Source organism: Limulus polyphemus, unplaced genomic scaffold, assembly GCF_000517525.1.
Source record: "Limulus polyphemus unplaced genomic scaffold, Limulus_polyphemus-2.1.2 Scaffold1362, whole genome shotgun sequence".
Taxonomy (NCBI): domain Eukaryota; kingdom Metazoa; phylum Arthropoda; class Merostomata; order Xiphosura; family Limulidae; genus Limulus; species Limulus polyphemus.
The window spans coordinates 14,803-24,293 of NW_013666972.1; the positions used below are offsets into that span (position 1 = coordinate 14,803).

The 9,491-nt window shown below is 31.0% G+C and overlaps 1 protein-coding gene across 6 annotated transcripts in view; it reads left to right on the plus strand.

Moving 5' to 3' along the window:
• Positions 1–9,491, plus strand: part of LOC106463264 (nucleobindin-2-like) — a 35,241-nt gene that overhangs the window by 6,989 nt on the left and 18,761 nt on the right. For all 6 annotated transcript variants that reach the window (XM_022390702.1, XM_022390699.1, XM_022390703.1 and 3 more), the window contains exons 4-6: positions 872–1,091; positions 5,625–5,719; positions 8,735–8,920. In XM_022390702.1, the coding sequence (XP_022246410.1) occupies positions 872–1,091; positions 5,625–5,719; positions 8,735–8,920 (501 nt within the window). The remainder of the gene's footprint in view (positions 1–871; positions 1,092–5,624; positions 5,720–8,734; positions 8,921–9,491) is intronic.

Genomic DNA, 9,491 nt, shown 5'->3' on the forward strand with positions numbered 1-9,491 from the left:
TTTAGTGTGTTGAGTGGCTGAAATTTACAGTAAATGTTATAAGGCATTTTTTATTTTACAATGCAAGAAGAATAAATATATTTTGTTTATATGAATTCTAAAAAAAATGGGAGATTTTAAACCTAATAGTGCTTTTATTTACCACTATGAAATAAAGCTCAAAAATCACAGTGGAACAAAAGGTTGTTTGTAGGCTAAAAATTATTTTAATTTGTTGTTAAACAAATGTTTAAACAACTCTATTCAATTATTTTAATTTTATTTGTCTTGAAGATGTTTGGCTTGTAAAGAAATGTTGATAGTTGCAAATTTCCAGTCATGCATCCTCTCTAACTAGATAGGTGTTGTAAGTAAGTTAAATAAATTGATTTTTTATTTTCTGTATTTGTATATACTTGGAAAAAATACATTACCACTTTTGATTTATTTTTACTTAACTAAATGATTAATTACTGACTTTGTGGTAAAATTTAGTTCTGGCATTTGTTTTTTCTTTATTAACCTGGCATGGTTTGGTAGTTCAGCTTGCTATCTGTGGTTCATGGGATTGAATCCTGTCACTGAACATGTCTGCTCTTTCAGCTGTGTGGGCATTATAATGTGGCAGTCAATTCCACTATTTGTTTGTAAAAGAGTATCCCAAGAGTTGGCAGTTGGTGATGTTGACTAGCTTCCTTCCATTTAATTTGTCTGTTTAAGATTAGGGACAACTAGCAAAGGCAGCCAATGAGTAATTTTGTGTGATATTCAACATTATTTTTATTAGTTAGATAATATTTTCACATATTTAATTGAGGAATAGCATTTATATGACACGTAACTTCCTCTCCTTTAATGAGAAGATTTTGATCAGTTTTGTTTTTTTATATAGAAAGGTGAAGTAGCCAGAGAGCTGGAATTTGTAAAACATAGTGTACGAAGCAAGTTGGATGAGTTGAAGAGAATGGAAGTGGAGAGGTTAAGGAGATTAACAATGGAAGAAGTTGAGCAGAACGAATTAGGGCTTTACAGAGACGAAGATGGTCACTTACTTCCTGCACCCCCAAATGGTCGAAAGTGGCACACACAGTCACGTCCTTCTGGAGGAAAAGGTGAAGTTACTGATGATGATATGTGCAATAAACTTTCTTTTTAAGATAAAATTGAGATGTCAGATGGTTGTCAGTAACTATACATGTGTTGGATCTGTGTCACTTCATATTTGTGTATGCATGGTAGTGTGAAATTATTGCCATTTTGTGCTGTTTATGAAGAAGTGAGCTATATTGTTTGGCCCTTTTGTATTCATAGGATCAATTATATAATATAACAGGAAAGCAATTTACTATTTGACATCAAAGTGCAAAGATCAACAAAATTATTACCTTATAATACAAAGTTTTGATCTGATTTTATGTTTTCAGAGTACAAATGAAATGTTACATATGTGCATCCAACTGTATAATAATATACTACGTCACTTTTTCATTTAAAAAACATTTGAATACTAGGTATTACAATTGGGCAAATTTATGTCTCTATGCTTCTTAAAAAAATTTGAATACTAGGTATTACAATTGGGCAAATTTATGTCTCTATGCTTCTTAAAAAAATTTGAATACTAGGTATTACAATTGGGCAAATTTATGTCTCTATGCTTCTTAAAAAATTTGAATACTAGGTATTACAATTGGGCAAATTTATGTCTCTATGCCTTTTAAAAAAATTTGAATACTAGGTATTACAATTGGGCAAATTTATGTCTCTATGCCTCTTAAGAAAATTGGAAAATTTTTCTAACTTAACCAAATTTCTCTCTCTCTCAATCTCGGGAAGATTTTATGTTTTCTTAAAAAATTTAAGTATTCCAGGAACTGGACTTTATAAAACACGGTGTATGAAGAAAATTTGTGTGTTAAAAATGATACAAATGGAGATGAACTATGTAGAAAGTTAAACTGTTGGTTGATTTTATTGTTGTACTTACTTCACACAATTGGAACATTATTTTAATCTTGTATTCTCTAATGTGTCAAATTATCATTATTTTCTCTTGCCTGATGATGACCTAAGTAGACTGTCAAAATGTTGCAGGGCCATATTTATATTTAGGTGTGTATTTTCTCTGTAATAAACATTTCACAAGTTAGAAACACTGAAGAATGAATTAAGTCTGCACATTTAGGATACAAAAGTTTCGACTGGAGCTTGTGATTTCTCGGTACAATGTAAGAAAACTTAGCTTATTCGTGATAGTTTGTTAATTTCCAGGTAGATCAGTTGTTCAGAGACATTCCTAATAACCACTGTTCGAACACAATGAAGCATGACTTTTGGCCTTAGCAGCTGTTGTTATCAGCCAAGTTCTTGACAGATGTCTAGAGCAGTTAGTATGTTTATAGCCTTATCTCATTAATAAACCCCACCAAATAATCCCAGAGATTTTAAGATTTTGTTTCTGGGCAGACTGCTCTAAAAACAATTGTGAATTTGAAACTAATCTTGGAGGGTAGTCTGTTCTAAAACATTGTTCATTTGAAACTAAACTTGAGTCATACATGCCTCTTGGTAATGAACATTGTGTTGCAGGAAAAACGCATGATTTGTCAATTAAAAGAAAAACTACCATAGTCTCTCGATCATGTTCATTTATGATCTATTTATATCCATGGGCACTTGTATGTGCAAATATTTCATAGTTGAGTCCCAATCCAAGATTGCAGCTCTCATCATTACACCCCTACCAGAGTTGTTCAACTACTTTCCCCCAGACCCATATTTATCTATCACTTGAAACTGGATGAAGCAGTACTCATCATCCTATAAAACTGATGATCAGTTGTCTAGATTCTAGTTCTAACTAGCTCAATGAGAGAAAAGGTGCCCAGCGTTCTTGGGATGATGCACAGTATGGTATTGCAGCCCCTCCAGAGTATATACTTCAGATTCACAAGTGATGTATGTCTGTTTGCATCTCACTACATTGGATACAGTGAAGTTACTTTTTCAGAATTTTAGCTAGTAATGTATGTTGATTTCTGACAGCTTGGTTAACTTGAAAGTTTGTTTTTTAGAAATTCTACTTACAAGTACTGAGTGTCATTAAGTTTCTACACTTTCAGCACTATTAATTACTTGATATTTTATGTTTATACCCGTTCAGTTTGCTGAACGTGTACAAGCAAATTTGTGCTGCAGTTGGTTTGTTTGTATTTTTCTTCCTCAGCAAAATATAAAATGAATTTGAACTATTTTTCCAAATTTCATGCTTTTTTTAACTGAGTCTGTCTGTCTGTGTCTCCAATAAAATATTTGGAAACATTTTAGAAAATTTTGTTAACTCCTGAATATAGTACATCTCAACATAGGGATTGAAATTGTAAAAAAGTTCATGCATTACAAAATCATTCTTTAATTAACTATATACATAATATAAATAGAAGCCATGTAATTAATTATATATATTAGCTGGAAATTAACTGTCAATTACAACTAGGATAACATAAAAAAAGAAAAGAGCTGTGTTGAGTTACGCATGCTAGAGATATTAAAAATCAAGGTACATACATTTAGGCATAAGTTGATTACTAAAGTTCATGCTTTAAAAATTTCTGCATAAAGTTGAGACCCCTAGTGGCTCAGTGGTAAGTCTAGGTTTACGATGGTAAAAACAGAACACAGGTAACTCATTTCATAGCTTTGCGTTTAATTACAACTAAACCACAGAGTTGAAATAATGGTAACAGAATGAATTAAAATTTAAACCAGTCCAAGGATGAAAACAATATAATAGAAACTAGTTACTCTAATTTCTCAGTTTGTTGTTTTTGTCAAAACACTTCACAAAACTCAGTTTAGTTAATTTAAATTAGTTATAAAGTATGGCCTAATGGTTAGCATACTGGACTATGGATCAGAAGGTCCAAAGATTAAGCTGCAATACCATTGAACACACTTTGCACTTTCAGATGCATTTTAAATTTTACAATCAATCCTGTTATTTGGTTCCAGGAGCCTTGCAACAGTAACTTTTGCTGACACCACCCTCCTTTTGGTTAGTAGTTTAAAATTAGGTACAGCTACATCTGAACCCTAGGGTCTTGGTGACCTGGCAGTTTAGGTTTAAAATACCAAATAATAATGCTAATCTATTTATAAAATGTAATTAGTAAACTAAAAATGTCTAAAATATTGTAAAAATCATCCATAAAAGTTAGGCATAATGTTTTTAATATTCAGTAAATCTAATTTTCAGCCAACTCATGAGAAAAGGTACCCATGTTTGTCCAACTGTGAAAATATGATTAATTGTACTTCATATACTTATTTCCCAATCAAGTGTAAGCATTTTGTGATGTATACTTCTTGAGGACTATACAAGCAATATGAAAACTTCAGTACCATTAGCATGCATGCTGTCAGTTTCCTAGATGGCACATTGACAAGGGACATTCACTTGGCTAGCATAATTGACATTTTAAACTTTGAAAATATAGGTGGGTTTGCACCTGGAGGGCTAGGCATCCAAAATATTGTTGTTGTTGTTTTTTGTAGTGTGTTAGAGTAGACTATTGACATGAATGTAAGCTTTCATCAAACTTAGAGATAAAAAAACTGTGTTACCTGATTGTTTACAAAACAGAAGAATCTGTAACAAACATCTTTTTAGATGTAAAGGTGTAGCAAAGTTAAACAAGGACACTATATATTACTGTTTCATAGAGCTGTTGGGGAAACTTTGGCATTTCAAGGACAGAGTTAAAACTTTAATCCAGAGTTATCTTATCAGAGTGTATTTTTCTTAATATTTGAGAACTTTTTTTAATTGTATATAGATGGGAAAGAATAGATTGTATTTTGAGGTGTATTTCAAATGATGAATGTATAATAGATTGTATTTTGAGGTGAAATTACAGTTATACTCTGCCACTTAATGCATCTAAAGTTCTCTATCACATTTTCTGTACTTTTTCTTGAAATACTTCAACAAGGTTGAATTTGTTTTTAACTAGTAATTAGGAATACCTAAAATGAAATCTTGAAATTCATTAGCATTTTGTAAATCAGTTGTGATGGAATATCGTCACTAGTCAAGGCATAATATACCCTATAAATTTCAATGTTTTAGCCAAGGTCAGTGATGAGAAAAATTTACATTTGAAAACAGTGAATAACATTGTTTATCTGAGCTTAATATAAAAGTTTAGTTTACAAGAATCTTAAAAACTTATTTTTTTACTCCCTTGAATTATTGAAAGGTTAAAATGTCATGGGACAAAATCAAGAAAAGTAAATAGTTTTAAGTAAAGAAGGCTTAACTTAATATTTAAAACAAACATTACAATCGTACATTCTTTGCATATGATGTAGATTTTTATAAAGTAATAAAGATGTAGAATTTACAAAGTGGACAAACCTTTTTCTGTATCATGTAATTCTTCAGTTTGTGATGGTTACATTGATATTAATGTTGATGTAGTTTAGAAATGTTTTAATTAGGTAAACCCGATATTTAAGAAAAATATTTGAACATTTGAGAACAGAATACAGTCACAGTTTTGCTTTCATAAGACTTACTTTTATTTTTGTTGCTTAACTGTTTTTTTTAAGTATCAGTTCTTTAGTACAATTTGTCTTTTCTACAGGTTTCAATAGGAAAAATAGCAAAGTTCCTGTTCATATTGATCCTTTAAATACTCGTACATTTGAAGTTGAGGACTTAAAGAGGCTGATTCAGACAGTAAGTAAATGTAATGTTATAAACATTTAAGTCTGAATAAACTGCCAACTGCCATTTTTTGCTCTTTTTGATTTGTGGATTTCAGTATTGCTAATTGCAAGAATATGACTTGGAGAAATCATTCCAGTTTTTCTGCTCAGATGCTGATATTTTTTAGGCTGGTATTTCTATTCTATATCAGTTAAGGTTGGCATCTCTACATTTCAAATAAAGTTGATGCCATATATAACATTTATAATACAAAACAAGCCCTAACCAAAATGCTGCAAAAACAAAACAAAGTCACCAGGGCATAGCCTGTAATGTGGAGTATAAGATGTGTCCTGAATTTTGGAGGTAACAGTGGAAATGAGATTCGTGTATCAATGGGAATACATAGTCTATCAGTCTTAACCTCCATTTGCAAAGACTCGTATGTAAAGAAGAAGAATAAAAGAGTAAAATAAGAAAAAATGTGATGAGAGCAAGATGTGGATGTTCAAGCCCACAGCATCTGACATCATCCTTTCTGCCTGTAGACAACTGTGGGAAGGTGACTGTTCTCAGAAGATAAGAAGAAAAATATAAATAAGAAATCAAAAACTAGAAGATCCTACCTTATGGGTTTAATAGAAGTTTTAAGATCATGAAAGAAAGGTTTAAAGATCATGAAGGAAAGGATTTAAGATCGTGAAGGAAAGGTTTTAAGATCGTGAAGGAAAAGTTTTAAGATCGTGAAGGAAAGTTTTAAGATCGTGAAGGAAAGGTTTTAAGATCGTGAAGGAAAAGTTTTAAGATCGTGAAGGAAAGGTTTAAAGATTGTGAAGGAAAGGTTTAAAGATCGTGAAGGAAAGGTTTAAAGATCGTGAAGGAAAGGTTTAAAGATCGTGAAGGAAAGGTTTAAAGATCCCAGAAACGTTAATAAAGGAGAAAATATTCTTTCTTTTAGTAATACCCAGTGTTCAAGTAAGGATGCTAATTTGAAATATATTTAACAACAATTTAAAGAAATTACTGACCAATTCTTGCAAAAAACGGTTCTGAATTTAAATTTCTTTGTTCTTGTAGATAGCCTAACTATAGACTAACTCATTGCAAAAAATATCTCGAGAATCATTGAAGGAATTTATCTATGCAAATGAGGTAATAGTGATTTATGTCAAAGATTTCCTTAAGGAAAGAAGATGTATTCACAGTTTTTGCTGATGAAATATCCTTTATATTATTGCCTAGTTTAACTTGTTGTATACATACTCAACTATACAATGCGTCATGACATTTATGTTAAGGAAACTGACAGTTTAATGTTACCTGTGAAATGAAATGAATATTACATATTTGGTCCAACAGCCACTTTAAATAAGTAAACATTTTTGTGAATGAAATGAACAATTATTGAGTAATTTAATAAAACCGTTCTGTTTTCTCATTGCTTTGAGACCTGTATGGGGGAAAAAGAATAACGTTTTTATGAGAAAATATTTTAATATTCTGAAGCCTCTTTGAATAATAGACAATTAAAATATATAGGATGCGATTTTTTTTAAAACTTAGTAATAGATTTTCTACATTTGAAAGATAACTAAAATTTATGTTAACAGTTCTTAATTTACCCCCCCCCAAATATACCTGAAGTGACACTAGCTTCATTAAACCAGTAATATAATATTAACACACTTACATAGGTGCCAGCCATTTCTATTTTAACTGACTCATTCTGATTTTTAAGAATAGATTATGACATTTATGATCATACTTTTTAAATTATAATTTGTTTTTCAACATTTCGAGACAATCCAGTAAATTTGTCACGTGGGTGAAATGAAAGAACCCCATGAAGATTATAGTCACCTAAGCATTTGTACTTGTGCAGCTGTACTCAAACATTTTTGTAACACTGAAAAACAATATCGGAAAATCATATTGATGGTTAGACTATTCATAAATTGGGACAGCCATATTAGCTGCATCAGAAAATTATGCTAAAACAAAAGCCATCTAGCCAAGAATATGTGTCCAAAATAGCATGGGGGGAAAAAAAAAGAGTTCCTTGTCAGAAAACACTCTCCCAACAAAAAAAATTGAAAAAGTCAGAGGCAAGTACTTAAATGATACTCATAAAGTAAAGGAGAAAGCTAGAAAAAAAACAACAACTAACCACAACAAGTACTAATTGCAAGTTTGTTTAATAGCTAAATAATACTCGCAGAGTAAACAAAATCTGAAGAAAAAAAGAATTGCATATAGTGTCTTGATACAACACTCTTGACAAGCAAGCACAGGGAAATTTGATTATGAATATACTGCCAACTGGAATTTTCTACTCTTCACTATGCTGATTTCAGGATTGCTAATTGCAAGAATGTTGACTTACAGAAATCATTCCTGTTTTTCTGCTAAGATTGTGATATTTTTTAGGCTGCTATTTCTGTTTTATAATTGATTAAGTTAAAGTTGATTTCATATAATGAATTTTTTGTTGACATCATATTATACACTACATTAGTATGGATTACCATTTACTGTTTTGAATGGTATGTGTATAAAATACACTGTGACAAAGCTGCGTACATATATTTTGTTAAATGCTATTTTCATTTCATTTTTATGTAAAAAATATATCAAATTACATGAATTATTAACTTAAGGATTTAAGATTAATAAAAAACAGTCATATATGGCAGTATTTTATTAACCATTTTAATGCTATAATTGGATTTATCTGACTTGACATTTATAGCCATTTGGTCCTAGAATTTCCTGCCTTAGTGCCACGTGTGCATACATCACCGAGCAGAAGTACAACTATTGAAAAAGTACTAAAAAAAAGGTCAAATTCTACATTTCACTTTTAATGAATAATTGACACTTTTCAAGAACTTTCCCAAAATTTGATTACTCACTCAAAGAATTAAAGTATTAAAAGCAAGGTGAAGTTTTGGTGCCTTTGTAACCTGGATATTAAAGTTCAACTTTCATTGATACTATACCCAAAACTGTTATACATATTAATATATTTTTTCTTTCTTTTTTTAGGCTACAAATGACTTGGAAGAGCTGGATCGTAAGAGACGAGAAGAATTCAAACGTTATGAAATGGAAAAAGAACATCGGTACCGAGAATCACTGCAAAATTTGAAAGAAGAAGAGAAAAGGAATCATGAAAAAAAACATCAAGAAATGAAAAACAAACATCAAGAACATCCCCGAATTCACCATCCTGTAAGTCAACTTTTAATCTACATTTTCCCTATAATTGTCAGTGAAGTTTGTTTGGACAGGATTTTTAAACATATTTTTCTAAACTACTTGTAGAACACTGACTTTGTTGTTTATACGATACTGAATAATATCCAAGTCACACAAAAAAATATAAACAATATGATGCAGTATATGGACTCCACCAGTTGTGAATGGTATGTAAACGTGAGTATTTGAAATGTAAACAATATGATGTAGTATATGGACTCCACCGGTTGTGAATGGTATGTAAACGTGAGTATTTGAAATGTAAACAATATGATGCAGTATATGGACTCCACCAGTTGTGAATGGTATGTAAACAAGTGAGTATTTCAAATGTAAACAATATGATGTAGTATATGGACTCCACCAGTTGTGAATGGTATGTAAACAAGTGAGTATTTCAAATGTAAACAATATGATGTAGTATATGGACTCCACCAGTTGTGAATGGTATGTAAACAAGTGAGTATTTCAAATGTAAACAATATGATGCAGTATATGGACTCCACCAGTTGTGAATGGTATGTAAACAAGTGAGTATTTCAAA